The 22,766-nt window shown below is 38.0% G+C and overlaps 2 protein-coding genes across 2 annotated transcripts in view; one reads left to right on the top strand and one right to left on the bottom strand.

Moving 5' to 3' along the window:
* The window catches only part of LOC149016885 (putative amino-acid acetyltransferase NAGS2, chloroplastic), a 68,941-nt gene extending 62,225 nt beyond the window's left edge, over positions 1 to 6,716 (top strand). The window contains exons 9-10 of the mRNA XM_089151150.1: positions 5,608 to 5,680; positions 6,208 to 6,716. Coding sequence (XP_089007276.1) covers positions 5,608 to 5,680; positions 6,208 to 6,358 — 224 coding nt within the window. The 3' untranslated portion in view covers positions 6,359 to 6,716. The remainder of the gene's footprint in view (positions 1 to 5,607; positions 5,681 to 6,207) is intronic.
* A 2,535-nt stretch (positions 6,717 to 9,251) lies between these two features.
* Positions 9,252 to 19,962, bottom strand: FRO1 (NADH-ubiquinone oxidoreductase-like protein). The gene is made up of 5 exons (XM_089151149.1): positions 19,632 to 19,962; positions 17,300 to 17,388; positions 15,149 to 15,278; positions 12,315 to 12,344; positions 9,252 to 9,398 (listed from the first exon to the last, which is right to left on the bottom strand). The coding sequence occupies exons 1-5, from the start codon at positions 19,788 to 19,790 to the stop codon at positions 9,339 to 9,341; spliced, it is 468 nt and encodes a 155-aa protein (XP_089007275.1). The 5' UTR covers positions 19,791 to 19,962; the 3' UTR covers positions 9,252 to 9,338.
* Positions 19,963 to 22,766: the final 2,804 nt, after the last annotated feature.

The raw sequence follows: 22,766 nt of genomic DNA, 5'->3' as shown, positions 1-22,766 counted from the left end.
GCAAGCTTCCTTTATTCATAGAATTCAAGTGCTTAGCATACAACTTGAGTGACAAGAAACTTGTCCTTTAAAAAAGAAATAAATAGTACATTTCATGGACAGAATTTTCTAGTATTCTAACTCCTAAAATCTGTTCAAAATAGAAAGTATAGAAAATGGAAAGTTCTAAAATTAGTAACTAGCAGAAAATAATAACTATGCTTTCTAGAAACTCTCAAAACTTGTGTAGCAAGATTTACACTAGAAATAGAAAGTAGAGTAGCATATCTAAAAAAGGAAGCAAGCATCAAGGCATAATATTGTTCACGACTTCACGTGAATAATAAAACAACCTATTACTTCAACACTTCCCCTCAAGCTAGAGCATACAAGTCTCCCATGCCCAACTTGCAACAAATAGACTGGAAACTGGGTCGAAATAGAGTTTTAGTGAAGAGATCAGCGAGTTGATCAATAGAGCTAACAAAGGGACTCTCTATAAGCTTTTTCTTAACTGTGTCACGCACAAAATGACAGTCAACCTCTATATGCTTCGTCCTCTCATGGAACATTAGATTATAGCAAAGTAAGTGGCAGTCTGATTGTCACAAAACATTTTCATAGGAGCAGAAACTGCGAACCCCATCTCTTCTAATAAGGAACGAAGCCATATTAATTCAACAGCAGGTTGGGCCATGGCTCTATATTCAGCTTCAGCACTAGATTGGGCAATAGTGGATTGCTTCTTACTCCTCCAAGTCACAAGATTTCTACCAAGGTACAATAACTTGTAGTAGACCGGCGATCAGTGACGGATCCAGCCCAATCCGCATCAGAAAAGGCGACCTAGTCCATACTTTGATGTGGTCGATAGATAAGCCCTTTTCCCGGGTGCACTCTTAAGATATCAAAAACTCGCATTGCTGCATCCTAATGAGCCTTCCTAGGAGACTGCATAAATTGACTCAACATACCAACAAAATAAGAAATATCAGGACGAGTAACAATAAGATAAATAGTTTCCCAATAAAACTTTTGTAACGATGAACATCATCCAATAAATCACCATCATCTCATCCTAACTTTATCTGAGGGTCCATAGGAATGTCGCTAGGCTTAGAAGCAAGCATGCCAGTCTCAGTCAAAAGATCTAAGACATATTTTCTTTGTGACAAACTAACTCCCTATAGACTGCGGACTACCTCAATCCCCAAGAGATTTGGGATTCCACTTTAGGGTTTTCAATAAGAGTTCTTATAGCGCCATTTTGGTGATTGGTTGAGAGATCTTCATTATGTTCTTCTTCTATATAGTAGAAAGTTCTTCTTTGCCCATGGATGTAGCACACTGCATTGGTGTGTCAACCACGATTAAATCTCTGTGTTTTTTCGTTTTTGTCTCTGTTACAATTCGCTATTTCTTGTTGTTCGTTTTAACAGAATGCTTTTCCTAAAATATAAAAGAACTCTAATGGTTAAATAGGCTGGAATTTAGGTTTGAGATTTCTGGTTTGGGGAATTTTGTTCTACCAAGCATAGTTGTCAAAGCGTTTCCTAGGCGACAAAGTGGTTTCTTGAGGGCAAAGTTATCATATGTTTTCTTCTTTTTTTACCCCAAAAGTTTCCGCTTTGATCAGTAAAGCATCACTCCTAAACAATGCCTTTGAATGCCTTAAAACCATAGATGTACCCCTTTTTCCCTTTTGGGGTTTTTTTCTTTTTTTTTTTTTTTTTTTTTTTGGTTGGGGGGGGGAGATGGATTGCAAATTGATGTCTTGATACACAACTGTTTTTAATTTAATTTGATCTACTTTATTCTTCACATAATGGGGGCATTAAGAGGGGGCTAATCAGCTTATTCTAATGCCTAATTGGAAAAGGAAAATCAACCAAGTTAAGATTTAACTCACAGCTTGTTACAATTACTAATTAAAAAGGGAAACTGACTAAGCTCAAACTTAGTTAACTGCTTAACTTTTAAGGGAAAAAAGGGGGGAAATCATTAAGCTAGAATTCAGCTGTGCAGTGCTATCCATAAAAGGTCCAAGGTAAACTATCTCAGAATAAGATGGTGGAATTTGAAAGGAGAGTGCTCGAAATCCTTCATTAATGAAGTAGCCAAACAAAGAAAATGGGATTTTAAAGGGGATACCAATGCAATGTGGAATGAGATGGCTATGTGTATTAAGAAAGTGGCTAAAGATGTCCTAGGTGAAACAAAAGAAAAGCTCCATTCTTATAAAGAGACGTGGTGGTGGGATAGTGAGGTTCAAGCTGCCATTAGGAATAAAAAAGCTAGTTTTAAGACATGGCAAGGAACTAATGATGTTGAGGATCTTCAAAGGTATAGGTTGGATAGAAATGAAGCTAAGAAAAGCAAGGGAAAAGAAGTATGAAGAGTTATACAATAAGTTGGGCACAAAGGAAGGGGGAAAATCTATTTATAAGATAGCTAAAATGAGGGATAGGAAGAGTAGAGATCTTGACCATGTTAGATGTATTAAAAATGGAGATGGTAAAGTATTAGTTTGTGAGGAGGACATTAAGTAAAGATGGGAAACCTATTTCTCTAGTTTACTAAATGAGCATTCTTCAAGCACTTATGATTCGGACGATTACACCTTTCACCAAGGCACCAATGCCCGAACTTATGTACGTAGAATATCGATGTCCAAAGTAAAAGAAGCTTTAAGGAGGATGAAACTCGGCAAGACACAAGGTCCTAATGAAATCCCAATTGAAGTATGGATGAGCTTAAGAACCCATGGACTAGTATGGTTGACTAAGTTGTTTAATAAGATTATGAGCACAGGGAAAATGCCAGATGAATGGAGGAGAAGCGTCGTGGTTCCAATTTACAAAAATAAATGAGATATTCAAAGTTGTAATAACTATAGGGGCATTATATTGATGAGCCATACTATGAAATTATGGGAGAGAATGATTGAAACCCGTTTGAGACACTTAACTACAGTTACGGAGAACCAATTTGGGTTTATGCCGGGAAGATCTACAATGGAGGCTATTTACCTAATTAGGAGACTTATGGAAAGGCATAGAGAATGTGGGAAAGACCTTCATATGGTACTTATTGACCTAGAAAAAGCTTTTGATTGAGTTCCTAGAGCGTTAATTTGGCAAGTACTAGAGAAAAGAAGTGTTGCAAGTAAATATGTAGATATAGTTAAGGATATGTATGGTGGTTCGGTGACTAGTGTTAGAACGGTGGGGGGACAAAGTAATGAATTCCCGATAACAGTTGGGCTACATCAAGGGTCAACTTTAGGCCCATATCTATTTGCACTGGTAATGGATGAATTAACCAAAGACATTCAAGATGAGGTCCCCTGGTGTATGCTTTTTGCGGATGATATTGTGTTGATTGATGAGACCCAAGTGGGGATTAATATCAAATTAGAATCATGGAGAGTAGCTTTGGAATCAAAAGGTTTTAAACTTAGTAGATCGAAGACAGAATACCTAGTTTGTAACTTTAGTCATGATCAGGCAGATGATGAGGTGGTGATACTTGATGATAAAAAGATTCTTCAGAGTGATTGTTTTAGGTACCTAGGTTCAATCATAAGTAAAAGAGGTGATTTAGAGGATGAAGTTTTCCAAATAATTAAAATAGGGTGGATGAAGTGGAGAGGTGCGTCTGGGGTCTTATGCGATCGGCGTATTCCATTAAAGCTTAAAGGAAAATTTTATAGGACCGTTGTTCGACCAGCTATGATGTACGGTGCAGAGTGTTGGGTTATTAAAAAGAATCATATAGATAAACTCAGTGTAGCAGAAATGAGGATGCTAAGATGGATGAGTGGCAAAACTAGGATGGATAAGATAAGAAATGATCTATTAGAGTTAGTCTGGGAGTTGCTCCCATAAGTGATAAGCTTCGAGAAAGTCATTTGAGGTGGCACGGCCACGTTCAACGGAGACCTATAAATGCCCCTGTATGGAGAAGTGATATAATCCAGATTGAAGGAACTAGAAGAGCTAGGGGTAGACCTAAGATAACCTTAGGAGAAGTGGTGAGAAAGGATATGTATAGCTTAGGCCTTGTATCTAGCATGGCCTCGAACAGAATTGATTGGAGGGCAAGAATCCATGTAGCCGACCCCATTTAGTTGGGACAAGGCTTCTTGTTGTTAACTGTGCAGTGCTCTCCTGCTCAATTTATGGGAGAGTGGGGGAGTCTTGATTGTGTGCTAAACACACTAGTCAGGTAACTAATTATTTTGTTGCATGAGATCTTAAATTGGACCAGCTTGAACTGGCTGAATCTCTTATACTGAAAATACACCAAGTAAATAAATCTAAATTCGTATTCAGCCGAAATACTCATATTCTATGCCCATAATACATATATGACCCAACCATAGGCTAATCCGGAAGACACAAACCCTGCTTGGGTTACAAACCTGCATGAATTAGCTATTACAACTGTCCAACCCACAACAAAGTATTCCAAATCCTGTTATCTTATTTACCAAATTCCTTGAATTTAAGAAAGAGAAAAAGAGATTTTATGTTGGAAGTAAACAATATGGATTAAAAAGTTTCCATTAATCTAGGACTCATGTGGTTCTCCTACATAACTCTGTTGGATCCAATGTGTTTTGTCTTTATCCTGGTTGGGCAAGATATAGTTGGGAGTGCAACAAAAGGTGGGTTGGTTGACCTCTCTTATGTAGGTCTCTCTGCAAGTAACACATTCTTTGGACAAGATTGCATTTGACCAATGTGATACCATGAATCTGAATCGTCTCATTACAGTTGGATTTCAGATTTGAGTTTTCCTTGTTATAAACTCCTATTCATGAAGCAGTACTGCATAGATAATAAGTTCAAGGGATTATGAGATGTATCCACATGAAGACATGGGATGGCAGCATTGTATTTAAAGAAGAAAAGAAGAGAGATTACATAAATTTATAGAAAATTTTAATTAAGATGACTGTGTTGGCAGTGTTGCTTTGTTTAGCAGGGCATGTGGACTGATTTGAGCCACATGTATGAATGATCCAGTCAATTTTTGAACAGGTGGCTGGACAGTGCAAACTCTACATAGAAAGTGTCAAAATTCTGTTACAGCTTAATCATATAATATAATTGATTTTTGTAGGGTTTGAACACCATTGCTATCCATTGAGTTATGATTTCTAATGCTGAAACAAATATAAGCCAAAATACAGGTTCCAAACACCGTCATAAATCAGGCTATCAAAATGTTACCCTCAGACAGCCTGTGCCCTCTGAAGGAGATAGAAGATGGAATGACCCAACCGGAATATCAAAATTTAATTTTAGTAAAGGGGCATTTCCCCTGTATTTTCAATAGTCCAACTATTTCAAGAACATTAGGTTATCAGCTACATGTTAGAGTCTGTTTCTTTTAAGACTAGTTTCATTATTCAGCCATACTCGGAATAAGGATTGCCCTTATTTTATTCAGTATTCACTCACCCCTCCTTTTTATTTTTGGATAAATGGATTTTTATTTTCTTTCCAAAAGATAGAGGTTTATTGAAATCCAACCAAAGTAGATGGCTGATAAACAATTCTCATATGTTTTTCTGTCTGATTGTTCTGTCTAATCCTCAGTAAATGTGTCTTGACTCTGCAGATTACATTGAGAAGAAGGCATTATCCCTCAGGTTGGAGAGGCTTTTTCTGCTTACTACCCGAACTGCTGATTGGTACACTTCTGGGCTCTGAAGATTTTAAAATTTTATGTATGAGTGATGATACCTTTGATTATTGTTGAACTTGTAACAAATGGACGGTTTTAAATCCTGATCACTTTGCAGTTTTTTTTCTTTGATTATACCATGCACGTAGTTATTCTACTTCTCATCAAGACTAGAATGTGGAGGAAAAAAGAATATTGAAGAATGTTCATAGATTGCACTGGTTGTAATTGGTCCCATCTCTTGGCAAACTAGCATGGTGTCTTTTTAAAAGATGAGAGAAAAGAGAGAACAACAGAGAGAAAGAGAGGAGGGGGGGGGGGGGGGGGGGGGGAGGCTGAAGTTGGAGAAATGGGGTAGGTATGCTGTTTATGTATGTATGTATGTATCTAAACATCAGTGATTATTGTGTTTCGTCCAGATGATATCAAGTGAAGGTGCCAGGGAAAGGAGTTGCTAATTGATAATATTATTTCTAGTTTATTGCCCATTTATTTATGTTCGTGATGCTAAACTTACTGGTAAATGTTTTACAGGTTCGTGAGGCGTGGCTTCTCAGAGTGCTCCATTGAGTCTATTCCTGAAGAAAGGAGGAAAAGGATAAATCTTTCGCGTAAGTCAAAATATTATATGAAGGTGCTCCAGCCAGATATGAGCGGCATTACCGTGCGTAGGGAGCTGAATTAAAATGGCCAAATGATGATCGGGCTTCTCGTCCCAGTGGTATTTAGCTCAGATAGATCCATATGCTGACTAGTATAGGATTTGCTAGAAGAATCAACTACTGTAGAGGGTAATTTCATTGTAAGTTTTTTAGTGCTGTTAAGCTTCGCCGTGCCCAGTCCAACACCAGGGGTGGTTGGGTGGGAATAGGGTTGTGATGACCGATGAGAGCCACCCCCTACATGCATCGACTGGAGGTACTAATCTGATTAATGATGCGTCTACTGGATAAAGAATCTGGGCAAATTTAAACATCTTTTTTCAATGAATTTTGTAAAAAAATAAGAGAAAATCCATATAAATAAGATGAGCTTTCTATCCATTATTTTCATCTTAAAATTTTCTTTTTAGTGTTATATTTACTTGGAAAAGGGAGCTGTGCGTGAGAAACCGTAGCCGCTCTAAGAAACTCCAAGGCCCATGCAACGTTTCGAGGTGGAGAGCCTCCGTCTCTTCGCTTCTTCTTGTTCTTCTTCCTCTTCTTCCTTTCTTTGCCTTTTCTTCTTCATCATAATCTTCCACCTTTCTATATCCTTTTCGCTTCTTAGAAATTTGTCTCCTTTCTCCTTCCTCTTTTTCCTTTCTCCACCATTTTCCTTTTCTTTTTCCCTATTTGTTGTAGATGCCAAGTTTGGAAGCAATTCTCTTGGATTTGGAAGTTCTGATGTTGTCTGTCTATGATGTAGCCTTTGTACTGCTGCTTGTGGCAACCATTGCAATTTTCTTTACCAGAGCCCCTACCACAACATCATTTGCCACGAATCTAGCGAAAAGTAAAGTCACCACTGTGGAAGCACAAAGTCAAGCTGCAAAACTTCTCTGCACGTTCGACTTCCCCCTAGGTACAGTAGTTGTTCAAGCTATAGCTATTCTGCCTTTGTGGTGTGCTATCTCTCTACCATTGTGGTGTATTTTCTCTCTGCCCATGTGGTGTGTTTTTACCTTTTTGGGCATTTGTAATGGAGGATGCGTATTTTGCATTTTCTGAACTTATTGGTTACTCTTGTATTTATAACTTTATTTTTAATGTTTTATTGGGATTGACTCACACCTTAGCCTGATCCTATCTATTGCATGTATGACACTTAGGTCAAATTTCCCTCCTTGATTTCGGATTTTTATGTTTATGTTTGAACCTTGTGTTTCTATACATTTATCTCTCTGTATTTCTTTTCTTTTGTGTGTTTTTGTATTTTTGTATTTTTTTTAAAGTTTAATGAATGAAGCTTTTATTTTTACCATATAAAAAATATATATATATATATACCTGGAAAGGTCACGTAGGTGTCTTTAGAGAATTTTCAAAAAATCAAACGAGCAAAAGAAGGAAACTTTTGAAAATTTGGGGGACAAAGGTCCCCGGTTCCTGGGAAGTTCCATCCCTGCTTGGCTGCTTCGGAGATCTAAACCACTCGGGACTTAGACATGTTGTTTCGAGACTTTCGGTGCCTTCCAGCGTACGGGACAGGGACAGGGACAGGGACAGGGACAGGGACAGGGCATCGGCACCTTGGTTTTCTTTTCCTGACTTAGTACTGAATTTCATTTTCAAAGCCGAAACCCAATAGGTTTGACAACCATTAGTGTCGGTCAGGGGTATGAATAACCTGGGAGTTCAACTCCTTCAAGCTCATCTAGTTTGTGCGAATAACAAACTTCCCAGCCGCCATTTCACATATGTTATGTTAGTGTGATTGCAAGTAACTCTTGAACAGAGGTTGACGAAGCTTGCATTCTTGGTGAAAGCTTCTAACTAAAATAAGGGACCGGGCGACCTCCGTGTGAGAAGATGGCTCCGATGCCACTTCCTGACGCATCATTCTCGATTAAGAATGGGTTGCTTGAAATTAGGGAGTGCTAACAGAGGTGCATCCACCAAAATTATTTTCATTGCCCAGCCCTGAAAGCTAGTTCTGCAGCATCACCCCATCTGTATGTATGTATGCCATGCCCCCTTTCGCAAGAGATTGGTTAAAGGCGCCGCTGAATTCGCGTGCCTCCTCTTTATGAATGAACCTCCAGTAGTAGTATCCTGTTAACCCACTTCTTTCAAACTGGTTGGAAATGGCCAAGCTAATACTGGAGCGACTTTGGCCCCATCTCACTGTTAATCCATTCCGTGTCACTCACCAGTCACCACATGGTTGATGGTTGAGGTATTCGACCTCTGTTTCGCGTTATCTCCTCCGCCATTTGTATCCAGTAGATTGGACCAATGTGCGTCTTATCAGACATAAGAAATCTCGGAAGAACATTGGCAGGAGGAGAAGAAGGAAGCGGATCGAGAAATTCAGAGTGGAAAGAGGAATTTAACTTCACTGATATCATTTTTAGTAATTGCATTTGCATTACATTTTAAAAGCTAGATTGCTTGTTACCCGAAGCATGTAATTGTACCTCCACTAAGTCTTTTATGACTAATGATAATCTCTGATAACCCTGCGGAATGACCTACGTGGATGTGATCCTGTGATCTGGCAGCTGACATGCCTCCCTCCTCTGGCTGATTTGTATCATAAGGCCACCATAATATTTTGAGATGGCATCCAAATGAAACAGCCACTAGATAAAGAAAATAAATCATTACTTCTAAGACTTAACTGATTATGGGGGGCATGTTATTCAGCCAGATCTGAAAGCGCATAACTAGAGAACGTTCCAAAGCTTAAGAGATGCTCGTTGAAAAACAACTAACATTTACCTTGCTACGGGAGATGAATGAAAGCTGCAGTAAAAAGTCAATTTTTATTTAATTAAACACGAGCTCATAGGTCTGGAATACATCCAGTGCTGTAAGGAAAATAAAAAAGCATGCAACCACCAACTGGTTTAAATGATATTTCAAACCCCCCCCCCCCCCCCCTCTCCCCAAACAGCTTCCCCAACTCTACCGTTCTTAAAAGGCACTTAAAACATTGAGGTTTTCGACAAAAATAAATAAAATTTAATCTTCCTGTGTCTTGGGAGGGCCCTTCCACTTGAAATTGTCTGCATAAGACTTCACCTGCAAAGAAACCCTCTAGTTAGCAACTGCCATGATTGATACCAGTAGCCTTTTCTTACCATAAATTTAACAAAAAAGCAAAGGGAAAAAATTATTAAAACAAAAAACAACAAAACAAAAAAAATATACCAACGACCATTGTTCATACCAAAGCACCTCTGATCACCATGACCAACTGGGAGCATTTTCCATTATCTCAGTCATATGTTCAGCCATGTAACGGTACCAACGACCATGGTTCAGGAAATGGCTCCCGAAATAAGATTCATTAGTTTCATAATGTTAATCATTAATTATCGTATGCATGATTTTTGCATGGGACGAAAAATACCCATATTCAATCCAAATTTACATGATTCATCAGCAGAAAAGGACAAGTATAAACAGCAAATGAATGCAAAGGATACTAAGGTTTCAAATCTGCGGAGAACCTAAACAGTATTACAATGAGAGGACAGACATTTATATTGGAAATTCAATCAAAAATACCATTAAAAGAATAATGAAACCAAGTCAAATCTACAGTATGGCTATTTGCAAAGTCTGATTGCCTTTTCAGATGCATAATCCAATTGAAAGCATTACCACTTAGGCTACAAAACAATGAAAGGAAGCTAGTAAGTTCGATAAAAAGAACGAGATCAAAGCTATAGCCACAGCATGGCTATACGCAAAGTTCCATTGCCTTTTTAGATGTATAATTATTTCAAAGCATTACCATTTAAGGTTCCAGAACCCTGATAGAAGACTATCAATTTGAGAAAAACCTTGGACAAGTCTTCCTAAGTATCCTTATTAGAAAAAAGCTTCAAGCAAACACAGAAAGATACTCCTTTTATTCTTTTGGTAAGGAAACAAATTAAACCATAAACAAGGAGCACAAAGGAGAACAAAACACCAGAAGTAGGATAATTGCTAGGATGGCACGAACATGCAATAGACTCTACTTCAAATGCATTACCATGAACTGTTTCATATGCCTTGTTGCCTTTGAGTAAAACCTTTTCTATTGAAATTCAATCTATGTGGTATTAATTCGAAAAGAAAACTTGGGTGCACAAAGGTTAAGGATAAAACATTGGCACAACTACAAAAGCAGCCACAGTAATTGAATTTTGTCAACGTGAAACAGGAGGCAGGAGCCATACATAAAAGAGTAGGAAGTTGGCTGTGAGGCTGACAGGTTGCCATGATTGACAAGTAAGGCTCTTCCTAGATCTCTTTCAGGAGCATTGCAAAATATGGTTCATGCATCTTCACTTGGGTAAGTTGTCAAGGTCTTAACAGTGTATTAAAGGTGATGCAAAGGTCAATTATGTGGTTGTGGTAGAAGGGTAGAAGAGGAAGTCAGGGTTTAGCCTGTTAGATGGAGAAGACTGTAACAGAAGGTAAGGGAGGGCAAGTCAGGGTTTAGCTTGTTAGATGGAGAAGACAAATCATTTTCCCTGATGAGGTGCAAGCCTAATAAACTTTCAGAGCTTCTGCAAATGTACTTTACCAGAACCCTAAATATGAGAGAGCAGTCGTTTGCAAAAAATAGAGCAATAAAAAATCAGCTTATTTAATACTAGGAACTCTAATTCACTTCAAAAGTAAATAAATATTCCTGCAAGTTCCAGAATTTCAATAACTAAAACACAAAAGAATAGAATAAGATTACCTTCAAAAACTCAAATAGATTATGCATGGTTTTAAAAATTAATACTGGAATATCCAATCTAAAACCTCATCGACCAACTGATCCTTATTCAATTCACATTGATACTAGATCAATATCATTTGGGTATGAACCAGGTGTGCCAAAACTGAATCTAGATGCAGAAAAAGTGACTTAATAAAACTACAATATGGAGCTTATCTTTCAAATTATGCAGTTCAGCCTGAGGTGTAAGGATTCCTCCCTGCACACCAGCACCACTGGGTGTAGCAAAGGTACAGGCGCAAGAAGCACTAAAATCATGAGCATAGTTAGGTTACTTTATTTTTATTTTTTTTAGTTCTTTAATTAAGTGATCATTTGAAGTACCAAGTCCAAAGTTAATATTCACAATTACAGTAACCAAATTTCTATTGCCAGTCCATAATTTTATTTCTATTCAAATATTGAGCCCATGTTTTGATTGATAAAAAGAAAAGAAATTAGAGTAGTGCTTAGCTTTGAGAAGAAATTCTCCTCTTGTAGCCCTTACCATCGAATTCTTCAAGCTTCCACAATTCTGCCCTAATCAATCTCCATTAAAGTCTCCTTATTTGGAGCTTCTTGCACGATCAAGACTTCCTTTAAATGTTCGAACTGCTGTTCAAGCAATCCTTCTACAAACAGTAAGTTGAATCATCCCCAGCCTCACAATTCTTTGTCTAATCCTCTACAACCCCAACCCCAAACCCTACCTTTCATTTTATTTGTTCAACTTCCAAACACCAAACTCACCCACAGCCCATTCCAATCAGCAGGATCAGCCAAACCTCCACAACATCCCACAAGGTGGGCTCAATCCCCTTCGATCCCATTCAACCCATCAAAACCCAAATAATCCCATCTCTAGTTCGTCCAAGTTCCTTCCCTGATTGCAAACTCACTAGATTCCCTCAATCTACAAATATTCCACCATCCGCAAAACCCTAAACCTTCACCAATAGACTCCCCTTCATTCACTTGACAGAATCATAGCATCAAACCCCAGGTCCTACCAACCCTAACCTTATTCCGACCTAAAAACTCAAATTTGACCTACCCTATCTTACCACTTCATTGCAGATCCTGGATAGTGGCTCCTAGTTGGTTTGCTACAAATCTAAACTACATCAGATTATGCCTCAATACTATAAAATCGAACTGATATTATAGCATGTTAAAAATAGTTTCCATCAATTGCAAAAACATATCATCAATTTGGCGAGAAAAGATTGTCAAACCTTCAAAATTGGTGTATGATGCTTCTTAACCTGCAAAAAAAAAAAAAAAGATCAAGTCACCTGAAGAATACATAACTAACAATAATGGGGGATAAAATCAAGAACTTAACTAGAAGAAAAATACTAAAGGAGAAAACTTGTTCTTTCACTGTTTTCTAGGTGCATGTCTCTGTTTTTTCTCTGTTATGTAAGTGCATGTCTGGTGGCACTTCAGTATCTTTGTGCATTGTAGTGCTTGGGCTATTCTATCCAAGCAAAACAAAGCATAAATTGTGTTTGTTGACCATTTTTCCCTTGAGGGACTGTTCTACTGGATCAGGAAAACCTTGCTTGATAATTTCATATTAATCAACTACATCAATCAGGGTTTTATTATTGTTTACAATGGTTATAAACCATAACAGAAAAGGCTCACTGAGCCTAAGGTGTACATTATGGCTCCTCACATGACTACTACATTAATTTATTTTTTTAAAAGATCAGCATGAGAGGGCATAGTGTCCTGCTTAACTAGACAGCCATCTTCCAGGCCATAAAATTGCTCTTTTGTTATCAACCATTTTAGTTAAAATATGCTTGTTGCCAATCCAATGTAATTTCATATTATATAATGTTAATTTCCATAAACCATCTGAACTGCCTTCCTGAAATATGTTAACTCACATTATTTCTTACTGTTTTTACATTTTTGTTTATTTTCCTTAAATTGACCTTTCACTTCAATTAGGCACCTGACTCATCTTTCAGATTTCGCCTCAGCTGCTGCACCAAACTTCAGCCAAAATATCTCAGGGATTCCCTTAAGTCGTGTCAGCAGGCTTCATCAAATGACAATTGGCTGGCAGGTTGCCAAGTGCATACATATACCCCCTCAGACATCTGAAGACCCAGTGGTGTGATTTTAAAGTATTGCATGCATGCAAGGTCTCTGCCAGCCAACATTGTAGCCCCCCGATCCGTATTTGATTCATGTATTTACTAATACTTCTGCTACCCTTGCTCAGTAGTTCTGCTGCAGGTGCTTTCAGACCTTTCCTGGGCTCTGAAGGAAGCGCCATAGTAAGCACTGCATCTCTCTCATTATCCAGCATTTCCTCCTTGACCTCTTCTTATGAAGTCTCATTATCCAGCATTTCCGTCACCATGGAAGAAGGGGAAACTCGGTCCTTAGTTTAGTGCTCATCCATTCAGTCCTGCTCAATTCATTTTTTCCATGTTATGTTTAGTTCTACTTTGATGGAAAATTTCTCAAAATCCTGCTAGAAAGCCTCAAGGTGGACTGTATAGCATTTCATTTGCTTATAACAAGATTCAGAGCTCGTAATCTAGGAGAGTAAATAGTAACCTGAAAAACCCAATTAATCGTGCATCCATCTTCCTGTTTAGTCAAAGTCTGCCTTTTAGCAGGTGTTGAGTTAGAAGCATAGTTATCAAGGTGTTGTCTAGGTTTTCAAGCTCCATGGTCTTTGCAACTTGGAATCGACTTGCTTTAGGGCTCTGCATTATGCCATGGTCACCCTGCCACCTTGATAACTATTGTTAGAAGAGTAGTTACTAGTTAGGATTGATTTGGTATGAATTATGTTCCAGTTTTATGAGTGATCTCTAGTTTGGAAATTGTTGGGTTTGACTTTTGCACCTTGTTTTGACCAAAAAAAGAAATTTGGATCTTCCTGACACGTTTCAAATTTTCTATTTCACACGCTCTTTAATGAGAATAATTTGATGGGTGATATAGTAATTTCATGTTAAATATGAAACTCCACCCTAATTCAACGTATGGTCTCACCAGTACCCACCCTCCCTCATGACCACTACCTTTGACAAAGAATTATAAAGAACCTATCCTCAGAACTTGAATTGATTTACTTTTATTGTTTTTATTCTTGAGATATATTTTATTTACAACCAGAACAATTTTCAACTTCTTTGCCAAAATTCTATTCGTGGATTGATTTCATTAAATCAATCCAAAATTGAAATAAAAACCATACTTACCAGAGTTCATAAATCAGAAACGTGATCCATGCATGAAATATTTTTGTTGGATGAATATGCGTCAAGTAGTTATATTTAGATTAACAGATTGAACTAGTATCAGTTTTTATTTTTGAGTAATGGATCAAGTTTTTGTGGAGCTTTTCCAACCATGTAACTTTGGAGCTTGCTCATTGGTTTCTTCAGTTGCAACTTGCAATTATGTTTTCTCATTCTTCCCTATCACTCAGTGTCCTATACAATTCCAGTCCTTCAACCTCATTCTAATTTTCTTACCCTCCCACCACCCCCCCCGAAAAAAAGAAGAAAAAAAAAGACATCCTAAGAAAAGAAAACATACTATCTAGTTTCCTAAGCCCTGAGCAGATATATCATTCTGGACATACAACCTCCTTTTAAAAAAGAAAAGTCAGTCCAATCAAATCCTAGAGTCTTGAAAAATAAAACTGACCAGAAAAATTAAGCCTAACGCAATCGTCCACACCCATACTAGAAAGTAGAAAACAAACCAAATCTTCTCAGACTTTACTCATATTTCAACTCTACACCCAGATTTCCAATTGAATTTATTTTCTACATTTATATTTCAATTTTTTCAGTAATTGTTGGCTACAATGAGGCGCACTTTTGGACCACTTTAACAGTAGTTTCAAAACAAATTTAGCCTGTTCGGACTTCGGACAGCCATTTGAGCATTATCCATAAAGATTACATCTCAAACATAGATTTCTTTGATTCTTTAATTAAAGTCCTGCATCATTGCAGAGAAGGTACAAAGATAACAGGTTTAAAAAATGTTCAAAGATACAAAATATTAAAGAGCTAGAAATGCATACCATATACTCCCAACCATGTCTCTCAGCAAAAGCCTTTGCGTCTTCTTCATTATCAAAACTGAGTCCAGCATCACCCACATTGGCGTATGGGTCCCCAGTGGATGTCCAACCCATCAATGGATTTTCCCATCTACAAAAAATGTGAAATCGGAAATATTGATAATCGAAACAATTATACAAGTATCAAGACCCAAAATTATTTTTTAGTTAAATGAGGAAAGTGACTGCCCTCGAATGCATCACATTGCATTAAAAGCATGCAGCATTTCCTCCAAAGCCCAATTACCCCTAAGAGCCATTAGGAATAATTACAATAGGAACATTCCAATATCATCTAAAACTAAAACCTCATATTTTCCACTTCCTGATGTAACCCAGGGTCACTGGACCAGTCTACAGGAACTGAAATTAGGATTCAGCAATAGATTAGGGCTTCAATAGTTCCGGTTTTAGGGTTTTCAATGGAATTTGAACTGGACAGCAGCCAAACTAGGGTTCCTAGAGTCTGCAGCAAGGGGGAAAGGGTTTAGATCCTTGCGGTTGGGTTTTCAGGGCTTAGGGGATGAGTTAGGGTTGCTGTAGGGTCTAAATAGGATCTGCCAAAGCTGTATTTGAAGTACTTTAACTGCTCTTTTGCTATTTTATCAACGGCAGCAAGTATTCTAGGGTTTAGGGTTTTGAATTTGAGGGGTCTGAAATTAGGGTTAGGGTTCCACTTGAAGTCAAGGGTAGAGAGGAAGGGTGCAATGGAGTTACTAGAGGGATTTGGCTTTTGGATGAGTGGTTTGTAAGTTGCTGCAAGTTTACAGCTTTTCTAAGCACCGCAGGTTTTAGGGAGGAAGATGGGAGCTAGGAGAGAGAAACTAGAGATGGGAGTTGGGCTCGGGATAAACTTACATGATGGGAGAAGGATGTAGACCAAAGCTTGAAGCAGAAAACACCTTGAACTAGGTGCAGCAGGGTTTCAAAGCCCTGAAGCATTCATGCGCACTTCCTGGCTGCAACTCTCAACAATTTTATTCATCAAAAACTTATTTGAGTTACAAGCCTATATCTGAATTCATGATCTACCACAAGAGACTCCTACTTTGACTCACAATAAGAAACCAAACTGGCTTCTAACAAAGATTCTAATTGAATTAACAACTTATGAGTCTTCAACTAATTAATTAAAAGGACTCCTAAAAAAACTGAGACTCTTAAATAACTTAACCACTGGGACTCTAAATAACAAAACAAGAGTAGATAAGGACTCTCCAAAATATCTGAAATTATCCAAACACTAATAGGGGTGGATAATGACCGAAATAGCCCTGCTAAAGTTTGGCCCCTCCTGGCAGTGCCACAAGTCATCTGTAGGCTTGGGCTTTCTTTCAGGCTTTCCTGGAATGCCCCTGGCTACCTACAGCACCTACTTTTCTATAGAAGATGTAACTATAGACATAAAGAATTAAATAATTAAATAAATGTTGCATGTTTTCTAACTAAAAGAACTATGCACATCAAGTAAATATTTCAGCTAACTATTCTCCCTGATAATGAAATTTTACCTGAAGTAAATGCTTTTATGTTAGTAAATGAATGTTTTAATAATTTGAAGTGTTATTTCCCCAGTAGAGTACCAATACATAACAATAAGAAATGAAATATTTGTCCCAAAAAAATCCTATGAATATGTTTTTGCAACCTGTAGGTTTTCCAAACAAAGACAGAAGTGTAAACACAACCTGACACTGTGAATAGAAGCACCTAAGGAAGTATTCAAAGCAACTGAAGTTTTGAAGTGAAATTTTATCAAGGAATAAATATTCAAATCCAAACTTCGTAGTGTTTTGGATTCTAATATCTGCCACACAGTTTCCCCCAATGTAAGATCAATTCTTGATCCAAAGGGGCAAACCAATGATAGAAGTATACACACAACCTGTGAGAGAAGGGTAATAATGGAGTCTTTAAGTTGCAGATGCTTTTAAGAGAATGTATTCAACCTGCCACTAAGTTGAATCTACAAATTTGAGCATGCATGCATTGTGGGTATATTAGCCAGGAACTCAACCCCAACCAAAGAGAAATAGGGTGCAATACAAAAATATGAGTTCTTCATCCTCTACAATTTGTTTGAAAGAAGAAAATGTAGATGGTAGAACATACTTCTGGGTTGACAAGAAATTAATCTTCCACCTTCCAACTTTTCCAGACCCTTGTTGTGTTGCAGTTCGAGCAGGTGAATAAATTATGACCTGCCAGGCATGGGAGGAACACAATTTAAGGAGAAAATGATAATAATAATCCAAAAAGAGAGTGAGGAAGACCAGAGATGATGAAGTTAACTCCTGAAAGTTTATCCAAGTAGACATAGCATTAACAAGCACATATATAGGCAATTAGACTATCCGATTATACTGCGCACGCTTGTAGGATAACCAGTATGTGACAGTTGCATTACAAAATTTCAGCATCAGACAAACTGGAAAGGGAATACATAAGCTAACACCTACAAGAAACATTCAGGTTCATCCGCAACACACCAAGAACAAGTTTATATCAAACAAAAGAGAATGAACCTTAGGATGTATGAACATGTAAAATAGTCAAAGAGATTTCAAATTAAAGTTACTAATCAAAGTAAACAGAATATCTAGTTTGTAACTTTAGTCATAACCGAACAGAAAATGAGGTGGTGAAACTTGACAATAAAGAGATTCTTCAGAGTGATTGTTTTAAGTACCTTGGTTCAATCATAAATAAAAGCGGTGACATAGAGGATTATGTTTTCAAAATAATCTAAAATATGGTGGATGAAATGGAGAGGTGCATCTGGGGGGTCTTGTGTGATCAATGTATTCCATTCAAGCTTAAAGAAAAATTCTATAAGACCGTCATTTAACCAACTATGATATATGGTGCAGAGTGTTTGGTTGTTAAAAAGAATCTTGTAGATAAACTCGTTGTAGTATAAATGAGGATGCTAAGATGGATGAGTGGCAAAACTATGAAGGATAAGATAAGGAATGATCATAATAGAATTGGTATGGGAGCTGCTCCCATAAGTGATAAGTTGTGAGAAAGTCGTTTGAGGTGGTACGGCCACATTCAGGCCTATAAATGCCCATGTACAGAGAAGTGATATAATCCAAATTGAAAGAACAACGAGAGCTAGGGGCACACCTAAGATTACCTTAAGAGAAGTGGTGAGAAAATATATGTATAGCTTAGGCTTTGTATCTAGCCTGGCCTCAAACTGAATTGATTGGACGGTAAGAATCCATGTAGCCAGCCCCATTAGTTGGGAAAAGGCTTATTGTTGTTGTTGTTGTTATAGTAGTCAAAGTAAACAGAGGTAGCAAACTTTATGAACAACAAGAGAGTGGTGATTTAAATAAAATGAAAACAGATACACTAGGCAACACAACGGAGGTATCTAACAGATGTGGATAAATGTTGGGCTGGATACATAGACCTTCAGTTTTCAAATACAACACTGAGGATGCTAGGCAACACAAATGTGGTACCTAAAAGGAGTGGAGAAATGTTCAGCTGGTTACATAGGCCTTCCTTTCAAATACAACCGTAGTGGTTGCTAAGCAACATATATGATACCTATCAGAATTAGAAAAATGTTAGGCTGGTTACATAGACCTCCCATTCCGAATGAAATCAAACCCATGCTTACATGATGAGATGCATATTTCCCTCAGTCCACATTGTTGTACAGAACTACAGATTTTGACAAATATAAGAGTGACACCATATGATCACCATCTAATGACCAAAATACAGAAAGAAAAGCAGCGAGTCCATGACTCACAACATCCGCAGCCTTTCAATCAATTATGTTACAGCATATCATGAACGTTTTCCCAATGAAATCATATCTACTGCAACTTGCAATTTCAAGGTACCTCCAATTAACGATAGTGGTGTGTGCGATGTCAAACACAATAGCTACCTTACAGATGTTGCTAAGTAAGTCCCCAACTTTTTCTATTTCTGCTCCGTTCTGCCTAAGTTAACTCAGATTATATTATTAGTTTGGTTGGGGGCCACGAGGATGCAAGAGTGTGGAGAATCGCAACAAGTTAGAATTGACACGAGACAAAATCTCCCAAGAGATATTCTCTCTACAGGCAGAAGCCATGAGCAAGAGATGTGAGACTCTTAACGTCTAAAAAGCAGGTATTGCAGCGAACTCCTACTTCTTCTATATTAAGATTGGTAGGATCAATGAGCGATTATCGGTAGGAAAAAATCGTCAATGAATTAATTAGGATGATGATAAGTTAAAGCTTCTGAACACAAAATTAAAACCCTCATAGCTCCAACTTCAATGAAACTAATACGTGAATTAAGGATCAGTTGCATTTCATCGGAGCCAATAATGCAGCAGCGGTCGTGAGTAAAATAGACCTTGTGAATGTGTCCGACAAGTAAGTTCGTAGAGGAGGGTGAAACAGAAAAGATGGGAGGTGGGGTTGGAAAATACCCTTCTCCGAAGATGTTCTTCGGGGATGCCCGAAACCATTCCGATCTCTCCCGGTTTGACCTCGACCAAGGCGTCTGCAGAGTAGAGTCTCGCGGAAGAAATAAAAGAAGGGCGAAAAGTACGAGCACAAGCGACCCCTTGCCGCAGAACGTTCGCCATCTTACGAAGAAGAAGAGGAAGAAGAAGAGCTCAGAATCCCTCGTCCGTTGGTCAATTCCGATCTGTGAATCCCTTGTTTACAATAGTATTTCTACGGTTCTTCTACCCAGGTAAATATATATATGACCTGCAAGACGATTAAGAAGAGTGAATATTTTATGATCTGCAAGACGATTAAAAAGAGTGAAGCTTAGGTGGGTTAAGGTTCTACCGGAGGAAGGAAGGGAAAAAGAAAAAAAAAAAATTAGACGACACATACATAATTACAATTTTTCCATTATTAAAATGAATTATAAAACTATCCAAATGCCCTTTAGCCAGGAAAGTGACTATAATACCCCCACCTTTCCTTGTCAGCGACCACCCCACCCTTGTCTGCCAAAACTCCTTACTGGAAGACACTTGCTACCATTGGTACAAAACTTGAAATCAAATGGCTAAAGCTTAAGTCACCGTGTCTCAACTTGCTAAAAAAAAGTCCACTGACTTTTTCTATGTCAAAATTCACCCTAAAACTTATGCTTATTCTTTGTTCATTTTTCCAAACAGAAATCCACAGAGAGAGAAGTACTAAATCTTTAGTCCCAAAACCATAAGAAGTACAATCTAATATTTTTTCAATATGCAAAGCAAAAGCTGCTTGCATAAACCTTCTATGTAGAAAATTTCTTTATTTTTTCCTGTCGATGCATGTATAGACATAAACCACTTTCTAGAATCTTCAAATCGGAAACAAAAAAACAGAGACAGAAATAGGGGAATTCAAAAAATTGATTGTAGATATGTGGATCTTAATGTTGTTTCTGTTGAGGTTGACGATTGATAAAATAAACAAATAACTATTAAACAATGGATTGTATCTTTCTAGCGTGATTTATTGTAGTAGACTAAATTGGGACCTAGAGGAGGGGAATAACGAGCGAGGAGGATGGTGAGGGGAAAATAAATGAAGATTAGGCGACAAAATGTGGTAAAGGCTCTGCACCAAAACCCCAATTTTCAAATCCCAATGTCTCTCTAAATCATAAAACGACAAAATTGAATTCATAGATTGCTTGAATTTGTACTCTGGCTTGCTATCTCACCAATTGCAAGGATTCAATCGGTGGTTGCTATGTTTCCAGTGCAATAGTTGCAAGTATAACTGGAATTTCAATTTCTTTTTTTTGTCATAATAAATCATGTCCCAATCTGCATGTGTGGACTGTTCACTAGGAGCGTAGTCCTATGCTTAGGAAGATAGAGACCATTATAGGAACTGAAATATTTGAATTTCATATCTATCGTTTAATTAAAAACACTTACATAATGTAAACCTTATAAATATTGAACTCATCTTTCATTTCCAATTTGACCTTCCATTTTAAATAGGCATTTCTTACCGTTTTGATCACACTTCCATTTATTTTAAGTTATTTAAGGACTCTTCTTGAATATTGTTGATACTCCACGTTAATTAATTATTAGATTTATTGATTCATTGCTCGTCATTGTGGTATTATGTGAATTGGTACATGATTGCGTGTGAATTTGATAGTATGATTGTGGTTCACCCTCTCGGATATTCAAGGAACTCTAATATCGGTTGGATGGATGCAACAACATAGATCCCTTCAAGAGTTTGAAAGGTCTGATATGGGAAATTGAATGACTAGGGGTCCCCATGGTCTCCTCGAAGGCCACAAACTACCCGTGCTTGCCCTAGCTATTCCCCTTCGCAGTGCCGAATGAGATGTGACAACATCATCAACCCCTAAAATCCTAGGCTGCTCAGTTGGGCAACATGAGGGGTAAGACCGAGACATCGGTTGGTGACTTAGATGTTCCTCTCTCCTGATAGCTCAACAAAGGGATTTTTTTCTTTTTTCCAATTGTTGGGTAGACTCTTCGCCCTCAACCATTTTATCCACATAATCCCTTTGGGAGTTGGATTCCACATTGGTTGTATCACTACCCATGGTGGAGGGGTCAATGTTAAAGAAAATAAAATATGTAAAAACTCTAAAGATTTCCAAGTGGGTAAATGGATAGCTTTGCGGGAGGAGAACAAGAAACAACAACAAGCCAAAAAAAGAAAAGAAAAAAAAGTGAATAAAAGGACACGACGATAAGCAAGTAAACCATAAATCAAAGAGAATATAAAGTAACTATAAATAAACAGGTTTTACTATTTCGCAAAGAGTAAAGAGTAAGGTCGCAATGCAGTTTGGAAGAACGTTGTTGAAGCACAAGCATGTTGTGAAAGTGAAGCCAAAACTTAGAGGAACTAGAATAAACACGAGAGAGTGATCAGACGAAGAAGACAAATGCCCGCATCTTTGGGTTCAAATACCTTTAAGAAATGCCCAACTAAGGGCTCAGATTGAATACAGATCATCACCCCGTAAGGGAAGAACAGAGTGCTCCCCGACGGCTTTACCACCACAAATTCGGTGGGACCCACAGGTTAAAAAAAAATCCCATCATCCAACCCTGGGTCCCCCTATATTTATGGTGGAAAAGCTGCCGGGAGCACAGAGTGCTACCTCGACGGGTAGCTGATACAGACTCGGCTAAGATTAGGCACAAATCAACTACCAAGAAAAGTTGACAGTTCACATAGCTGGACGCAATGATGGCGTCTGTTCCCAAAGATATGTAAGCAAGAGTTGCACGTATTATACAATTGGAAGGCGGCTCGAAGGGACGCAATGGTCTTGTTAATAAATGATCCTATTGGACTCTCTCCGAGAAAATGAGTCGTCGGGCCTCGGGAAGCGTGGTAACAATGAACTCTACTTGATTGGTACTTGATAAACCATGTAATCAGAGTCCACCTCTTGATTGCACAGTCTAGGGGGCTTGTGATGAGTACGAACTAAGCCCAAGTAGACCGGGTTCAGCTCGGAACATGGTGAACCCGTCGAACTTGGGCGATTCACCCTAAGCGAACCTAACCATAGTAGTATAGGCGAAAGCCACGGTACCCAAACAATA

Source organism: Hakea prostrata, chromosome 4 (assembly GCF_041222555.1).
Source record: "Hakea prostrata isolate BN-2017 chromosome 4, UWA_Hpros_2, whole genome shotgun sequence".
NCBI lineage: Eukaryota > Viridiplantae > Streptophyta > Magnoliopsida > Proteales > Proteaceae > Hakea > Hakea prostrata.
This window is presented reverse-complemented; position numbering and strand designations above follow the sequence as displayed.

Coding starts and splice junctions, on each gene's coding strand:
- FRO1 (XM_089151149.1), bottom strand. CDS start 19,790: ATGGCGAACGTTCTGCGGCAAGGGGTCGCTTGTGCTCGTACTTTTCGC. Junction 17,389..19,631: donor AAGAACATCTTCGGAGAAGG/GTATTTTCCAAC, acceptor CATGCCTGGCAG/GTCATAATTTATTCACCTGC. Junction 15,279..17,299: donor AATTTCTTGTCAACCCAGAA/GTATGTTCTACC, acceptor CATTTTTTGTAG/ATGGGAAAATCCATTGATGG.